The sequence below is a fragment of the Drosophila pseudoobscura genome, chromosome X (assembly GCF_009870125.1).
Source record: "Drosophila pseudoobscura strain MV-25-SWS-2005 chromosome X, UCI_Dpse_MV25, whole genome shotgun sequence".
Lineage (NCBI taxonomy): Eukaryota > Metazoa > Arthropoda > Insecta > Diptera > Drosophilidae > Drosophila > Drosophila pseudoobscura.
Window position 1 is genome coordinate 17389778 of NC_046683.1, and position 16499 is coordinate 17406276.

General features: G+C 46.9%; 5 protein-coding genes across 7 annotated transcripts; 3 read left to right on the top strand and 2 right to left on the bottom strand.

Annotated features, from left to right (window-relative positions):
• Window positions 1-234: 234 nt before the first annotated feature.
• Window positions 235-6397, top strand: meso18E. Of its 2 annotated transcripts, none has more exons than XM_015185983.2 (5): window positions 235-323; window positions 1376-1712; window positions 3236-4263; window positions 5004-5072; window positions 5134-6397. In XM_015185983.2, the coding sequence occupies exons 2-5, from the start codon at window positions 1710-1712 to the stop codon at window positions 5786-5788; spliced, it is 1755 nt and encodes a 584-aa protein (XP_015041469.2). In that variant the 5' UTR covers window positions 235-323; window positions 1376-1709; the 3' UTR covers window positions 5789-6397. The 2 variants fall into 2 exon arrangements, with proteins under 2 accessions (XP_015041469.2, XP_001354574.3); XM_001354538.4 differs by having other exon boundaries at window positions 281-489.
• LOC4815104 (probable RNA-binding protein CG14230) lies at window positions 6266-11197 on the bottom strand. Its single transcript, XM_001354537.4, has 5 exons — window positions 10922-11197; window positions 8258-8639; window positions 7904-8193; window positions 6721-7837; window positions 6266-6648 (listed from the first exon to the last, which is right to left on the bottom strand). The coding sequence occupies exons 2-5, from the start codon at window positions 8436-8438 to the stop codon at window positions 6473-6475; spliced, it is 1764 nt and encodes a 587-aa protein (XP_001354573.3). The 5' UTR covers window positions 8439-8639; window positions 10922-11197; the 3' UTR covers window positions 6266-6472.
• On the top strand, window positions 8831-11150 carry LOC4815304 (Golgi resident protein GCP60). Its single transcript, XM_001354536.4, has 4 exons — window positions 8831-9087; window positions 9150-9577; window positions 9857-10354; window positions 10422-11150. Exons 1-4 carry the CDS (start codon window positions 8964-8966, stop codon window positions 10839-10841), a joined length of 1470 nt encoding a protein of 489 aa, XP_001354572.3. The 5' UTR covers window positions 8831-8963; the 3' UTR covers window positions 10842-11150.
• A 43-nt stretch (window positions 11198-11240) lies between the features above and the next one.
• Tcs4 (Threonyl-carbamoyl synthesis 4) lies at window positions 11241-13358 on the top strand. Its single transcript, XM_001354535.4, has 2 exons — window positions 11241-11468; window positions 11536-13358. Exons 1-2 carry the CDS (start codon window positions 11275-11277, stop codon window positions 12623-12625), a joined length of 1284 nt encoding a protein of 427 aa, XP_001354571.3. The 5' UTR covers window positions 11241-11274; the 3' UTR covers window positions 12626-13358.
• Window positions 13116-16488, bottom strand: Cdc42 (Cell division cycle 42). Of its 2 annotated transcripts, none has more exons than XM_001354534.4 (3): window positions 15474-15618; window positions 14375-14676; window positions 13116-14279 (listed from the first exon to the last, which is right to left on the bottom strand). In XM_001354534.4, the coding sequence occupies exons 2-3, from the start codon at window positions 14660-14662 to the stop codon at window positions 13992-13994; spliced, it is 576 nt and encodes a 191-aa protein (XP_001354570.1). In that variant the 5' UTR covers window positions 14663-14676; window positions 15474-15618; the 3' UTR covers window positions 13116-13991. The 2 variants fall into 2 exon arrangements, with proteins under 2 accessions (XP_001354570.1, XP_015041468.1); XM_015185982.2 differs by lacking the exon at window positions 15474-15618 and adding an exon at window positions 16348-16488 and having other exon boundaries at window positions 13117-14279.
• Window positions 16489-16499: the final 11 nt, after the last annotated feature.

Here is a 16499-nt window from a genome sequence, read left to right on the forward strand (position 1 = left end):
GCGCAACACATGTGCAAGAGAGCACCAGCAGTGTAGAAGCAGTGCCGTACCGCCTCTTCTCCTCATCTCCCTCTCCCTCGCGCAATCTACTAAGTTAGAGCAGGCAGCACCGAAAGAAAGAGGAGAGTGCTTGTGGTCGGACCGAGCGTGCGGCGGCGTCTTCGTCCGCCTAACGACCGTAGCACCATGTGAATGTGTGTGCTGGTGTGTGCACATGTGCGCTCGAGTGTACGTTTGTGTGTGTGTGCACTCGACCGCCGTTAGTATCGACTACGGGATCGCCACGAAAAAGTTCAGTTTCAGTTTCGTTGTTGTTTGGTTTGGTTAGTTTTTAGTTGGCTAGTTGGATCAAGACAACGCATACTCCTACATCGATCGGATCAATACCCCCCTTACGATAGTCCCCCAGCCCCAGTCCCCCCTATCAGATGCAAGCGAATTGCAATTGCAATCCAACATGTTTGAGTGAAAGACTCTAAGAAAGTGCGCGTGAGTGTGTGGTGGGGATAAAAAGGAAGCTCGTGAGTGGAGTACCGCTAACTAAAGCGAATTGGGGATATGGAATACAGTGCCCGTATATAAAGATACACACAAAAGACAAACTGCACCCGTACAGCTCCAAGCGAAGGCAATCAAATGTGCGTGAGTGAACCGAAGCGAGTTTGTCAATGGAGGATCGAACTTTAGCGAATGCAAAAAAGTACGTTTGAGGTCGTGAAGAACCTGGAATTGAAAGACCGTGAGCCGTCAGTGCAGGAGGATCGTGACCGTAAGACCGTAAGAGCGCGCGTAAGGCAGGGACAAGCGGCAAAAGCCCAGTGTCTAACAGCAGATGCACAGTACATACATATGCAAGTACATTGTACAGCTATACAAGTACATTTGTATGTACAATGGTATAAACAGGGGCACATGTGCATATAATTTTTTTGTGATTTATTTTTGTAGCTGTTCTGTTTCTTTTTTTTTTGTTTTTTGTCGACTCTGCTGCCCGTGTCCGTAGCCGATGAGCCGCCGTCTGAGGCTAAAAGGTTAACTTCTAAATATTAATAGTCGTGTCGGGGTTTGTTGTCAACAACGAAATAACGAAATCCGAGTAACACCAACACCAACCACAACAACAACAGCAACAAAGACAACAGAAAAACAACAACAACAAAGAAGTACACAAGTACAAAAATCGCCTTTATTCGCCCGTTTATTCCCTTTTCAGTTGTTTTTTCTTTTTAGTCTCCGTCTCTGTCTCTGATTCAGTTTTGGTGTTCTGTTTTTCTGTTTTCTGTTTTCGGTTTTGTGTGTTTATTCTTTTTTTGCTGCAAGTGCGATTTCTGATGTTCTCTTCCGTTCCATTCCATTCGCGGTGTCATTTTTGTAGGCCGAAAAGTGCATTAAATAGCCGTTACTTGTGGTTACCGCAAAGAACCGTTTTACCAATTTTGAAATGCCAATGCCGCTAGACAAAAGCATCAAGGAGAAGAGGAACACTGCATCAACAGTGGCAGGAGCCGCCATTACAAGATAAATTGGGGAACCATTTAAAAGCGTAAAGCCCGTACACACACACAAACACACACAGATAAAAACAGATAAAGATAAAGAGAGCAAATAAGAAGAGATCTCAGCGTAACGCCTACGGCAGCAAAAACGGGTGGGTGGCAGGAGGAAGGAGGAGCAACGAAAAAGCTGCTGACTACAACAAAAATTCTCAAATGGTAAGCAAAGATGAATGAAGTGAGCAGAAGAGAGAGCAAAACAGAGAGCAAAATACGGTGTGCGAGAAAGAGAGAGATACATGAGCAAGAGAGAGGATTCTGAGAGAGCCATTTAAAGATCGGTTCGGTTCGGACAGGAATGCTAGAAAATCCAATGCCAAATACAGTTGCAGTTGCATTTTCAGTTACAGTTGCAGTTGCAGTTTCAGGGTATAAAACGGAGATTGGGATCGCCGATCTATGCATGCACATTAATGTGATATATAATACGTTCCGTAATGATGGCCGAAAACTGCTTGGACTTTGACGTGGGTTAGTCATACTCGTATTTCTCAGAAATAACCATGAGATGACTGATCTTCAACCAATCAGATGTACGAACGTACATACATACTATGCGTATGTAGATCTATGTATACATACATATGCACACATATGTTTACTCTAAAAGATATTCCGAAAAACAGTGCATGACATTTCGCTGAAAATTGTCAGATAAGAAACTACCAATTTCCCAACAATTTGGATTTTTAGTGAATTTCAATTCGGCTTCAAAGCGATTTTTTTTGCTATTTTTTTTTTTTTGTTAAAACACAAAAAAAATAAAAAACGGGCGTTTTACCAGGAGCCACATTAAATGATAGAGAAGTACACTGTTCAATTTAACATTTTTAAATGATAAAAATAAAAAATAGTAAACTTGGTTCAGTAGGAAATAACAAACTTGATTAATTTTTAAATTTGCTCTATTTATTTATATTATTTTATATCGCTCAGACAGTAGGATATAGTTTGATTCTATTAAGGTTATCTGAGTTACAGTCAAGGGTATTTTAAATAAAATACTCTCTAGAAATAAAAAGGGATTTCATTTCCTTCAAGGCTGTTTCCCTTCGATCGATTGTACCCATAAGGATCTATGTAATTTTATAATCAGATCGATTATACGATAATTTTCGGTCGTATATTTTAAAGTTTCTGAAATGCTTTCTCTTTTACATGCAAATAAAAATGTTTTCCACATTTGTTGAATGCAAAATAAGTACAGAAATACGGAGATACAACCTTATAAAGTGTGTATCTACTACATTCCAGAAATGTCTGATTTGGGGAGGTTCCCATTTCAGCGACATGTAGTGCCTTACTCATAATACAACACCATACATACCATTTTCGGCAGATATAACAGATTTATGTCAAAACATTCAAAGATAAAGGCTAGTGGAATCCAATAGTTGAAGATATTGAAATCTGAAAATACCACACTTAAATCCGATCCGACACAATATGTTTGATTTCAGTGATAGAAGGGATCCACAAGGGATCCTATAACCAACCAGTAATATTTGAACCATTAGTTTGATTAGTAAGAAGGCAGAATAGCTCTCTTTTATACTATATAGAAATAATCTATAAACCCGAACAATCCTTGGAAAATCGGAGATCAAATCATTTATTATTATTGTAAAAGTGCAAGCAATAACCAATCCTCACCATCGATCACCGATCACCGGTCTTTACAGGAGACGAAGAACCCACCCCCAGTGACGACTAGCAACTATCACCACCAGCGGGCGCCGCGCACACCGGAAAGCTACTTCAATGTGCCAGAGTCGGTGGCACTGCTGAATATTGTGAAGTCGGAGCGGATACAGAGCGCGTTCCAGTCGAACCGGAAGAACCATGCCAGCGTGTGGGAGATGGTGGCCGAGGTGCTGAACCGGTTCAGTGCCCGCAAGCGGACGGCCAAGCAGTGCTGCAACCGGTACGAGAACCTCAAGAAGATCTACACGCAGCTGAAGAAGAATCCGGAGCGCCACGTGCGTCGCAACTGGCCGTACATGTTCCTGTTCAAGGAGATCGAGGAGCAGCGCGGCGAGTGCTGGGGCTCCAACGGCAAGCGCCTGGCGCTCATCTCCAAGAATCACAACGAGCTATCGTACTATCAGCGCCGACGGCAGGCAGCCGAGCTCGGCGTCCTGCTGAACAAGGACAATCTGACGCCCCACCAGCACAGCCTGCTGCAGAGCCTCAGCCAGAGCCATGCACACTCCACGGACTCGTCGCAGAGTGGGGCCAGCAAGCTGGAGCGCTTCCTGCCCAACCACTTTGTTGAGACGCAGCTGAGCGAGGTGCCCTGCTCCAACGGCAACGGGCTGACGGTGGGCATGCCTGCCGGCGTCTACGACGACAACCCCAATCCCCTTCAGCTGCATGTGGCTGGGGCTGTGGCGGCCGCCGCTGCTGCCGCTGCCGTGGCCGCCCAGAAGCGGAGCCATGAACTGCACCTGAGCAATGGCGGCTGTGTCCAGCTTCCGCCGGACGAGGACGAGGACGACGAGCCACAGAATGCTGCATTTAAGGATCATCATCATGGACACGTCCATGGTCTGGGGCATGGTCTTGGCCTGGGCCATGGTCTGGGTCATGGTCATAGCCATGGCCACATGGATGACACAGCCGAAGCGCCCGACTACGAGAAGGACTGCAATGGAGCCCTCAACTTGCACCATCAGACCAATAACAACAACGACAACAACATATCCATGAAGTGAGTAAATCGGCCCTCGATTTTCAGGGCTACTCGGACTTAACATTAAGGGACGAACACATAGGAAAGGGCAATCGAACTGCAGTAAACATAAAAGAAATCCAAACACATAGAGCCTGCACCAATAAAAGGGTTTTCTTCTTTCTTTTTTCTCCCCAAGACATAGACTTATTCTGATTCCCGAACAAATTACACAATGCAACAGAATCAAAGTTTTTTTGTAAGATGGAAGGAACCGAACTTTTCTCTGATATGCTTGGGGCCTTAACATTTTATGAATGAATTATTCGTATGATTTTAATTTTCCAATTTCTTTTGGGGTAAACTTGCCTTTTCCAATAAAAACTTGAGTATAATATATCTGGTCTTGAAGAACTTTCCAATTCTAAAAAGATAATGAATGCAGCTTTCAAACGACCTTTAAATCTTTACAGATTAAGCTTACCGTCTGGGAAATATTATGCTTTTAAAAGTAAAATGTATTGTAATTTGATCTCTAAAAACTCATGAAAAGTGGAAATCAATTAGATTCTTGTCGCTTAGGGCATCGATTATAAGAATACATGGATAAGCTAGCGATAAAAATACTAAAATCATAATTAACTTACAATTTGGGGAGCCCCATGTCTATCAGAAAAAGTTGGTCTGTTGCACAGTGTTATTTAGACAAAAATTGGTTCAGGATTCAATCAGGCATTAGAAAACAGAACCATAACGAACTCCATTCCTGCCATTCACAGATCGGAGCCACTTTCGGAGGGGGAGTTCAATCCGGATGACATTCAGCTGATGCAGACCAACTACAATGGGTGAGTGAGTGGCGGGAAGGGGGAGAAGATTTCGTCAATTTCATGCTCGTATCTCTTGCAGGACACAGAACTATTACTCGCCGGGCATGGACCAGAACATCCTGCATCCGGATGTGATCGTGGACACGGACAATCTGTCCGACTGCAGCTCCTCCACCTCGTTGAAGAAGAGCAAGCGCAAGCTGTCCACCTCCACCGATGGCGACAGCACCAACTACGAGCTGATCGAGTATTTGAAGCGGCGCGAGAAGCGCGACGAAGAACTCCTCAAGCGGATGGATGCACGCGAGGAGCGCTTCATGAATCTTCTGGAGCGGACGGTGATTGCCATTGAGACGCTGGCTGCGGGCAGGACGTCAGTCCCGGTGTTGGTGGCAGACACAGGCACCCAGCTGGGTACCAAAAGTCAGTCAATAGCTCCTTCTCCCTCAGCACAGACACCACCAGCAACAGCAGCGGCAGCAGCAACAGCAGCAGCAACAATAGCAGCAACAGGTTCACCGCTTCCGTCAACATCCTCCAATCATCTGATAGCCAAGCCCTCCGAGCAGTCCATCCCCGTATTGTCAGTCAAAACGTCACCCAGCCCCCGCAGTCGCAGTCCGACATTGGAGCGGGAGGAACCAAGCAGCGCTGTTGTTGTGGTCCCCGATGAACCGGAAGTCGATGCTCAGGCCGAGGCACTGGCAGCGTGTGCTGCATCTGCGGATGCGTAGGATATATATATATATATTTGTACATGTATGAACGCTCTCTAGATCTACTACTTAATCCCCCACAATATCTACCAAACACCGCTCTTGAACCGGATGGAGGAGACCCGGATCGGAGAAATTAGTACCAAAGACGAGCTACGTCTCGAATTTTAATTGAGATTTGCAACGTTTACTTAGTGCCGCGGACGCAGCGCCATCCCCGTTCCATGACAGCCCATGTGCTTAAGGATTCCCCCGAACGGAGGAAGCCCCAATTGGAATATTGCGAATCGCAATGTTTGTGCCAGAAATACTATAATTTTAAAATGTTTACTTAGTCTAAGTTTAAACCAGAGGAGCAGCAAGAGCGGGTGGAACTCCGCAGTATCATTTAGAGTAGAGTTGTTCCGGCACTGCATCTTCGCTGCTCTTCTCCTGCTGCTGGGTCGGATCGGCCGATTTGCCATGATTTTTAGCAATCGAAAATTTCTATGATAATCTAGTTGCGAGCTGAAATGGGGCTCAAATGCATTTGTGCAGGAACTTATAAACATAATAATCTCTCTCACTCTCTATCTCTATTTTTTTTTGTAATCTAGATAAATACACAATTTTTCGTGAAAAAAAAAACATTTTATGCCTATAACTATTTAACTAGAATGGATACGCGTACAAAGGATACGATAGATGCGAGTATCTGTTAACCTATCTGGAAGGGATTTTCGGATTTTTGTTTCTGTGCTGCTTGATGTCCTTGCTAGGTAGGTTCTTGCGGGTCTTGGCTATCTTATTGCCGATCAGAAGCTTGAGGCGGCTCTTCACCTTGTCATAGTCGGCATGATCCACCTCTGCCTTGGTGGTCCTGAAGAACTTTGCCCCTTCTGCAACACAAAGAGAAATAGTTGGAAAAGAGAAACACGACACACATCTATGTACGAACAGAACAGCCTTACCTTTCAGCCTGGGATCGTTCTTGGGAATGAAGAAAGACTCCATTTGGATTTTGGGTTTCTTTTGCTTGGATTTCTTCTTGGATGGCTCCTCCTCGTTCGCAGGCTCACTGGAGACAAGATCTGGATTCGGGTCAGCTGCCGGCGGTGCCTCATCCTCACTTTCAGAGGAATCGTAGCTGAAGGGATTGTGGGTGGCCAGGTCTAGTTTGTTGGCATTGGGCTTGGTCACCAGTATCTTCTCGCTGCCCAGCTTCTCCAGCTCGTCCTGCCGCTTTGCCACCTCCTCGTCGTGGGCACTGCCAAACATGTCCAGCAGACTGAAGCCTTCGCCCCGCATATTGAGGGATTGCGTGAGGCTGTCGGTGACCACGTAGAAGGCTTCCTTTGAGACTGGCGCCTGGGCAGCGCCCTTATCTTTGGTCTTTGAATCCTTTGTCTTTGGCGTGGAGTTCTCCTTCTCCTGGACCTCCTTTTGCCGCACCAGTTTTTGGTGACCTTCGTTGGCCGGATCGAAGCGTAGCATTTTCTTGGTCCTGGACGCCTTGCGCTCGTTCTCGTTGCTAGTGGTAGTCAGCTTTCGCCCCACCACCTGCTCCAGGATGCCCATTTGCCAGTTGCGTTCGCTCTCTTGGGGCTTGTCCTCTGGATGATCTACACCATCCTCCTCCTCGTGATCGCCTTCTTCCTCGTCGACAAAGGTGGCTGTGATGCGGAAACGGGGATCCAAGCTTTGTTTGCTCTGCATTTCAACCAAACGTTCTCCCTTCTTGCCCTCGTACTGGGGGATATTAACCTCCTCATCGTCTTCCTCGCCATCATCATCGTCGAAGAGATCTAGCTTCGGCTGCTTCTTCGGCTTCTGCTCTGGCTCGTGCTCATCCTCCTCGGCATCGCTGAATTTGATTCGCTTCGCCCTACTGCCGTCCACAGTGATCGCAGACAGAGCCTGCTGTATGGCAGACTTCTTGTGCTGATGCTCCTGCCGCATTTTGTTAAGCGACTCCTTACGCTTCTGCTCAGCCTGGCTGACGTTGGTATCCAGCTGCTGCTTGGCCGGTTTCTTGTATTGCTCGATGATGTGCAGCGGCTTCACATCGTCTTCCTTCTGAATCACAATCTGAAAGAAATACGGTTTTCAAATTGAGATACTTGATACAGGATACTTCTCAGGATGCCAACTTACCTTTCCATTGTGCATAGAGTGCGCGGCACGCTTTTTGGTGATGAGCAGCTCCGGTGCAATCTCGTCATCGCCGATCTCCTCGTCTTCGCCAAACACCCGGCGCTTATTTTGTGTATTCTCCTTAAGCAGACGGGAGGTACTTTCGTTAAAGCTTTCGCTGTACTGCTGGCCCTGCTCCCCCTGTTGGTTCTCTTCGCGCTCACGCTTTAGTCGATCCAGGAAGGACTCCTTGGCCACAGATACCCTCAGCTTGGTTCCGTGCAGCTTCTGCCAGTTGAGCTCGTTCAGACCTACGGGCAAGTCAAGGGATTATAAAACGGCTACCATTCTGAATGGAATGTATATCCGACTCACAGTAGTGCGCATCGTCCGTCTGGAGTGTAACAAACCCGATTATTTTGTCTGGGCCATCCTCCTGCTCTTTCCGCTTCAGGTCCACCTGCTCCACATGGCCATAGTCTTGGAACAGGCTCCGCAGATCCGATTCCGTTGCTCTGGTTGGCAGATCTGCCAAGAAGAAGCGTGTACTGCTCATCGTTAAGTTAAATTTTGTTATTCAAATGGACACAAGCGCACGGCACGTGTAGTTTGTAGTATCGCGGACTTATCGATAAAATAAAATATCGATAAATAAAATAAATACCGAAAAGTACACCGTAAAGGGTTACCCTAGTGTAGCTTGTAGTACCACTGTCCGGTAACGACAACGCGCCGATTGGCGTGAGCAACTAGCTTCCTAAAACATTGGTAAAAAACAAGATATATTGTTTAATAATTTTAGAGGCTTAAAGAACTAATGAAAAACATTGTACATAATTGTACGTTGTACAACAAAAACAAACAGATGAAAACCATAGCCATGAGCTAAAGATACTATTTTATAGCTTGAAAAAAATCAGCACCGATAGCTGCAGCCAGTGCTGCAAACACTCAGATTTATTTTTGCAGGACGGTCACACTTAAAGAAAACGTCACATACGTATTTTTTTTGTTTTGATTGTGCGAATTTTATAGAGGCAAAACAGACTTTGAAAACATCGGGAAAACACTGGCGGCAATAATGGAGACCGCGACAAGCAGCAGCGACACACAAGCAGCGACAGGGACAGCCCCAGTTCCAGCTGCAGAGAAATGGGGTTTTCCTCTGCAAGAACTCTACCGACTAGCATTCACATTTTACAAACGTATGTAAACCGCAGCCGATCTAATGTGTGTGGCTTCTCTTCTAACACGTAATCGCTTACAGAAAACTCGGGCAAAGCCATTCACCTGTCCTACGAGGACAATCTGAAGCTAATCGCCTTCAAGCAGCAGGCCTCCCTCGGACCCTTCAAAACGAACCATGCTCCGGCTTTGGGCGTGCTCGATGTAATTGGCCGCGACCGCCAGCAGCACTGGCAACTTCTTGGCGACATAAGCCGGGAGCAGGCCATGGAGGGGTTCATTGATCTGTTGGACACGATGTGCAGTGCATTTCGACCCTACATCGAGGCGGTGCGTCAGGACCGCGATGAGACACTGCGAAAAGACCTGCGCCGCATGGAACTGGAGAAAGAGGTGGCACAGAAACAAGAGCGCGAGCAGCAGGAGCTGCTGGAGGAGGGCTACAAAGAGGAGCTGCAACGTCGTCAGCTGCAAGACGCTCTCAACAAGCAGACCTACCAGCAGTTCAAGGTAGACAATCGATTTTCCACACCTTCCCATGCCACCATCCGCCCCCCCCCCCCTACACCGAGCCCTTGCACCTGTTGTTGGGTTCAATAATTCACGATGCCTGTCTGGGCTCGGTCGGCTCTGGCCTTGACGCTGCCTGTGGCCCCAAAGGGGTCTTGACCCAATTCCCAAATAATTGTCTCGGTCGGCTCCAAGGGAATTACCAATTCCCGTATCTCATTCCGTCTCTCTCTCTCTCACTCACACTCACTCTCTCCCTGTCTCTATGTCTCTTCTAAGCTGTATGCCGAGAAACAATTCCCGGGCAATCCTGAACAGCAGGCTGTACTCATACACCAGTTGCAGCGCGAGCACTACCATCAGTATATGCAGCAGCTGCATTTGCAAAATCAGAATCAGATCCAGACCCAGACACAGAACCAGAACCAGACCCAGGAAAAGGCCCATCAGGAGAAGGAGGAAGTCGCTCCGGCCAACAACAATAATAGCAGTACCGAATTAGTAAATGCCATGGATGGCTTAAAACTGGGTGATTTCGAGCAACAGCAGCAGCAGCAGGCAGAGGAGCAGCCCGATCAAGAGCACGTCGAACAAGCACAGACACAGGTAGGGGAGTACGGACAGGAGCAGCACCATGGGAACGATGAGTACGATGATTATGTGATGATTCGACCGGCCAAAATCTGGACGCGACCCGACATCGAGCAGTTCAAGACTGAAGTGTCCGCAGGCGATGGCGATGGCGTCATTACCATCGGCCACGGCGACACGGTTACGGTGGGTCTCGGGTGCAGCACAGCACTGAAGAGCGCCTTTGAGATTTAACATTGTGGGTTTTTTGCAGGTTCGAGTGCCCACCAATATGAACGGCAAGTGCATTTTTTGGGAATTCGCCACGGACAACTACGACATTGGATTCGGGATTTACTTCGAGTGGGCCAAGCCCGTGACCAGCGAGGTGACGGTGCACGTGAGTGACAGCGATGAGGAGGAGGATTGTGTGGACGAAGATTATTTGTCCACCACCGAGGACCTGGAGTCGGGCACATTGTCGCAGGACCACAATGGCCTGAGCAATCCGAGTGCTGCCTCAAAGGCGCCAATCTCAATTATTGTGCCCATCTATCGGCGTGAATGCTACAACGAGGTCTACGTCGGTTCGCACTCCTATCCGGGCGAGGGCGTCTACTTGCTGAAGTTCGACAACAGCTACAGCATCTGGCGCTCCAAAACCCTGTACTATCGCGTCTACTACGAGCGCTAAGAGGCCAAATTTAGAACACCATACCCCATTTACTTAAGCGAAATCTATTATCTACATATATTTAATATCTAAATATTTACGGTACAAGCCTTTACAAGTTCTGTGCAAGTCCAAAACATTACGATGCTGTGTGGGTGTTGGTGTATGTATGTTTATCTGATCTGTGTGGATATATATGCGTTAATCCATCTCCAAAAATCAAAAAAAAAAAAAAAATACAGATCAATTCCCAGTCGCGGCTCTGAGATGGATGCATTCAAATCAATATAATTTATTATTTAGTTTTTAATAAAAAGAAGGAAAAGACATGAATCCGATAGATGTAACTGTAACTAGTCGGTGGTTGCCAGACTGGCACTAGCAGCGCTGCCAGATATGCGGCATAGCTATCAGCAAGTCCGATAGGATTATCTATCGGCGTTTCGCTTTCGTTATGGCTTATCATTTATCCAGCGCCCCGATCAGATTTCGATTCGCCGCTGGGCTAGGACTGCTGGTCCCCAGGCGCCGCGTAAGCTATGTCCTGGGCATCGAAACTTCCTGCGATGACACGGGCATTGCCATTGTCGACACCGATGGGCGGGTGCACTCAAATGTCCTATACTCCCAACAGGAGTTCCACACGCGGTAAGTGCATAAGCGTGCATAATCCATATGAATATGAACTTCACCTATTCTATTGGCGTATTTGCAGCTATGGCGGCATAATTCCTCCACGGGCTCAAGATCTGCATCGAGCGCGGATTGAGGATGCGTATAATCATTGTCTTGTCGAGGCGGACCTCAGACCGGAGCAGCTGACGGCTATTGCGGTGACAAACCGACCTGGCCTGCCGATGAGCCTGTTGGTCGGCCTGCGCTTCGCCCGCCACCTGGCGCGAAAGCTGCAGAAGCCACTGCTCCCGGTACATCACATGGAGGCGCATGCTCTGCAGGCGCGCATGGAGAACATATCGGCCATCAGCTTTCCCTTTCTCTGCCTGCTCATCAGCGGTGGCCACTGCCAGCTGGCCCTGGTCCGCGGCCCCGGTAGGCTGACCCTGCTCGGCCAGACACTCGACGATGCCCCCGGAGAAGCTTTCGACAAGATTGCCCGCCGCCTGCGCTTGTATGTGCTGCCACAGTATCGAGCATGGAATGGTGGGCAGGCCATCGAGCATGCCGCTCAATCGGCTGTCTGTCCAGACGCCTACGACTTCCCTCTGCCGCTCGCCCAGCAGCGAAACTGCAACTTCAGCTTCGCCGGTATAAAGAACAACTCGTTCCGAGCCATCCGGGCAAGGGAGAGGCTCGAGCAGACCCCACCGGACGGCATCATCAGTAACTACAGTGACTTCTGTGCAGGCCTGCTGCAGGCCGTCAGTCGCCACCTCATGCACCGCACCCAGAGAGCACTAGAGTACTGCCTGCGACCGGAGAACGGGCTATTTGGCGACGCCTCGCCCACTCTGGTGGTGTCCGGCGGGGTGGCCAACAACGATGTGATCTACCGGAACATCGAGCACCTGGCCGGGCAGTACAACTGCCGGAGCTATCGCCCCTTCAAGCGCTACTGCTCAGACAATGGTGTGATGATCGCCTGGCATGGCATCGAACAACTGCTGGCGAATAGTGCGCAGCATTTAAGATTCGACTACCACAACATTGACATACAGGGCTCCGCCGGATTCAAAGACTCCTCCGTTGAGGATGTGACCCGATCGGCCATCAAATGCAAGTGGATAAAGCCGCTCGACCACCTCAGAGGCAGAGCCACGGCGGAGGCCGGCCACTGCGATGCATAGAGAAATTGTTAGTTTTTGTAATTTTCGTTTTTGTTTGTTTTTTATTTATAAGATTATTATCTGAAATCAATAATGTTAAATCTCTAAGATCTAGGAAAAAAAACTGTGTCAAAATTGATAATGTATACATATAAAAATATTAAAAAATGCATTAGTTCGTATTTGCTTTCTGTTTTCTGTTTACGGTTTTGCGTTTTCCGTTTTCTGTTTTCTGTTTTGTGGCTGCTCTTCTGCTGGAACAACAATACAAATATTCTCTCTTGCTGGTTTTTCTTTTATTGTTATACTTTATGGATTATACATATTATTAAATATATCTATATATTTATATAGATTGTAGACTTCAGTTGCGTCTCTTTCCGTTCGGCTCTCCGTCTGTCTATCTGTACGTCCGTCTGTCTATCTGTCCGTCCGTCTGTCTGTCTGTCTATCTCTGTGTCGCTGTGTGTGTGTTCGTTTCCTTCACATCTTTCATATATTTATGTTTATGTTTTGTTGTTTATCATATTTCAATACTCATATACTTAGTTGTACACAATACGCATCGCATTCTTCGTCGTCTCATCTTGTTGGAGTTGAGTTTACCAGACTTTACTTTGTATTATATATTTTTAGTTGAATTTTTTTAGCTTTTTAAGACTCTGACTCGATTTGACAGTTGCTTGCCTCCTTTAGATTAGCTGTTTCTTTTTTATTCTGGATTGATTTCACTTTATTTGCATTTTCCATTCAGTTATTTTGTTTTTCACTTACGAATTTGTTTTGTTGTATATATAAAGTTATATATAAATAATTTGTTTCGCTATATTGTTATTGTGTTTCATCATCTTTTCATTCTTCACTTAATTAGATAAATTGCGCCAAAAAACTATAGTGGGTGCGGAAATGGTAGGGCGTAGGCGCCCGACCCGACCTCTGGCTCTGCGTCGGGGTCGGGCGAATTGTTTTGATTTATATTTGATTCCACTTGCCATTGGATTTCGGGACTGGGCCAAGGCTAGGGCGGAAGCCTTTTGTCCGTAAGTAGAAAGATACTATTCGGACTGGGTTCAAAATGAACAGAAGCTGGTTTACTAAAACTTAACTAAAAACCAATAAAATGACAGGATATGCGGGTGGACATGGCTGCGAAGAACCACCATCTGAAACTTATAGACACTCGGGTCTGGGACGGGGACGGGGACGCGGAACTGAAACTAGTGTAGTGCTGTAGAAGTCAATTAAAACCTTAAAACTGTTCTTGGGGGGCGAAGGGGGTCTTCTATAAACTCCAAAAAGGAAGAAGCAGGGCCATTGTGGTGTGGAAATAACGAAAAACACACATCATATATAGGACGAGAGAGAGAGAGAAAGAAAAAAAAAAGAATTATAAGAATTTGCACTTCCTTTTCTTGGTTGGTTCTGGTGGCTCCAGGGCGGCCAGTATGGCCTCATCGAAGACATTTTTCAGACCCTTTTGTGTCAGAGCCGAGCACTCCACATATTTGACGGCCTTCAGCTCTTTGGCCAGCTTCTCGCCCTGCTCCATGGTGATGGGCTTTTGCTTGTTCTTGGCCAGCTTCTCCAGTGTGCTGGTCTCATCGCGCAAATCGATCTGTGTGCCCACCAGCAGGAATGGCGTCTTCTGGCAATGGTGCGTGATCTCAGGAACCCACTATAGACAAAAGAGGGGACCAGTTAATGTCAACGTTAATGCTCATGTGGATTCCAGTGTATTCCATTGTCGTTCCATTGTCGCTCAAGACTCACCTTCTCTTTAACATTCTCAAATGAACTGGGACTGACCACCGAGAAGCAGACGAGAAAGACATCGGTCTGCGGATAGGACAATGGGCGGAGCCTATCGTAATCCTCCTGACCGGCCGTATCGAACAGGCCCAGTGTGTAGGGCTCGCCGCCAATCATCACCGTCACCGCATAATTGTCAAAGACAGTTGGCACATATTCCGATGGAAATTTGTTGGTTGTGTAGGAGATGAGCAGGCAGGTCTTACCCACGGCTCCGTCGCCAACGACCACGCACTTGATGGTTTGCATTTTGTGGAAAACTCCTGCAAGAAAGTGATAGCAAACGATTCAAACTACTCTTCAAATCAGTAGCAAATCAGTTGGGAGAGGGAGAGAGAAGGCCGGGACAATCGAGTGTTTTCATATCGAGTGAACCTGTGACACTGTGCTCACCCGCACCCGCACCCGCACCAGCACCCCTTCTTCCAGCTCAATTATTGAACACAAAGACACCACACCACGACGCCACTCGCACCAGCTACTTATGTATGGGCTTCGTCTTAATTACTTTCACACACACAAGGCAGGGACGGAACGGGGGCCCAACGGGAACTTGAAACATCCGGGGGGACGGGGGAATTACTTTGCTAGACTGTAATGCAGACAGCGACATAAAGCTGCCCAATTTTTTCAAGCTCTAAAAGAAAGGACAATCACCGAGCATTAGGTACCTATCGCTAGATACACGTACATTTATCTAAGTAAGCACATTGCGAACGAAAATAAGAGATATGGAAGCATCTCAAGATTAAGCCCAAAAGAATAAACCCCAGTCCGGGATTGGTGGCGTAGCTCCAGCTCTGTTACGGTTCGGTATACAGGTGTTTATGCACAGACTAATGACTAAATCCGTTCGGTTAAGTCGGAAATGTTCCGTTCTTGATTTTTTTCTCCGTTAATAACTTCGAAGGGTAAAGACGTTCCTTTAAAGCACTATGTATATTTCCACTGATGGATAGGAGTAGTTGGTCCGGTCCCCTTCTGCTTCGCAAACAGCGCTGGGGCAGTGGTGTGTGCGAGAGCGTGGGTGCGGTCCTTGCTTGCAGCAACAGCAACTTACGCGACTCCGAATAGAGGCGAGGGTGGGCTCTGGCATGGGCTAGTGGCTAGGCCAACGGTTGGGATATGTAGTAGCTGTTTACTGCGTCAACGACGACACTTGCTGCCTTATCGGGGCGCGAAGAAATTGTATCTGAGAGAGCAGCAGACCACCGCACAATCGGACCGCCAGCGATGACTCAAACAGAACGAGCAGAAAGCAGAAAAGCGAAATACAATGTAGATAAGCCCAGACAGCAGCAAAATTCTAATGTGAAACCCACACACACACTCCCATACAGAGCAGAGTCGCATAACTTCGGTGAGTTGGTGTGTGTGTGTGTGTGTGTGATTCTGTGTGTGTCGGTGTTGCGTGTATGAATGCGTTTAAATGCAGTTTTTTACTACATATGTATCTTGACGCCGACTGCCACTGCGACAGCGGCTGTAACTGCAGTTACAAGAGCGGGCAATATGCTAATTTATTTGGACGCAGACCATCTGCACATGTGTGGTACCCGTCATGTAAACTTGTTTTTTGCCAAAAACACAAAAATACACACACACACATGTACTGTCTGCCATATACAGTTAATAGAAAGCCCAGCACACTATTTACAAATTGAAGTCGCATTGATTGGAATCCACAAAAAACAAAAAAGAGGAATATAATGATATTCGGAACCAATCATTTGTCATCTCACTCACACACAAGCACACACACACACACGCAAGCACGCCCCATAGAAGCAGCCAAGAAGCAGTCATCGATAACGTTCCGTGTTCGTTCACTTTTCACTTCAGAATTTTCTCCTTTCTTTTTGTTGGTAATTTGTAAGTTTTGAAGCTTGGTTACCGGGTATACCTAATAGCTTTGCCACACTGATTTTACTTACAATTTATTGTAATTCTGGTTGATAGTACGTCCGTTCTATTTCTTTTTCTTTTTTTTTTTTTTTTGAGTGGGTTGGGTATGGAAAACTACTATTTTTCTTTTGTGTGTTCGTGTTCTCTCCAGCGCACTTTTCGATAAACATATACGGTCCCA

Excerpts from the sequence above, each read along its gene's own strand:
- Cdc42 (XM_001354534.4), bottom strand. The coding sequence starts at position 14,662 with ATGCAAACCATCAAGTGCGTGGTCGTTGGCGACGGAGCCGTGGGTAAG. Across the intron at positions 14,280-14,374 it reads TTGAGAATGTTAAAGAGAAG|TGGGTTCCTGAGATCACGCA; the intron begins GTGAGTCTTGAG and ends TTTTGTCTATAG.
- LOC4815104 (XM_001354537.4), bottom strand. The coding sequence starts at position 8,438 with ATGAGCAGTACACGCTTCTTCTTGGCAGATCTGCCAACCAGAGCAACG. Across the intron at positions 7,838-7,903 it reads ACTCTATGCACAATGGAAAG|ATTGTGATTCAGAAGGAAGA; the intron begins GTAAGTTGGCAT and ends TATTTCTTTCAG. Across the intron at positions 6,649-6,720 it reads GAACGATCCCAGGCTGAAAG|AAGGGGCAAAGTTCTTCAGG; the intron begins GTAAGGCTGTTC and ends TTTGTGTTGCAG.
- Tcs4 (XM_001354535.4), top strand. The coding sequence starts at position 11,275 with ATGGCTTATCATTTATCCAGCGCCCCGATCAGATTTCGATTCGCCGCT. Across the intron at positions 11,469-11,535 it reads CAACAGGAGTTCCACACGCG|CTATGGCGGCATAATTCCTC; the intron begins GTAAGTGCATAA and ends GCGTATTTGCAG.
- meso18E (XM_015185983.2), top strand. Across the intron at positions 4,264-5,003 it reads GACAACAACATATCCATGAA|ATCGGAGCCACTTTCGGAGG; the intron begins GTGAGTAAATCG and ends TGCCATTCACAG. Across the intron at positions 5,073-5,133 it reads ATGCAGACCAACTACAATGG|GACACAGAACTATTACTCGC; the intron begins GTGAGTGAGTGG and ends TATCTCTTGCAG.
- LOC4815304 (XM_001354536.4), top strand. The coding sequence starts at position 8,964 with ATGGAGACCGCGACAAGCAGCAGCGACACACAAGCAGCGACAGGGACA. Across the intron at positions 9,088-9,149 it reads AGCATTCACATTTTACAAAC|AAAACTCGGGCAAAGCCATT; the intron begins GTATGTAAACCG and ends AATCGCTTACAG. Across the intron at positions 9,578-9,856 it reads AGACCTACCAGCAGTTCAAG|CTGTATGCCGAGAAACAATT; the intron begins GTAGACAATCGA and ends GTCTCTTCTAAG.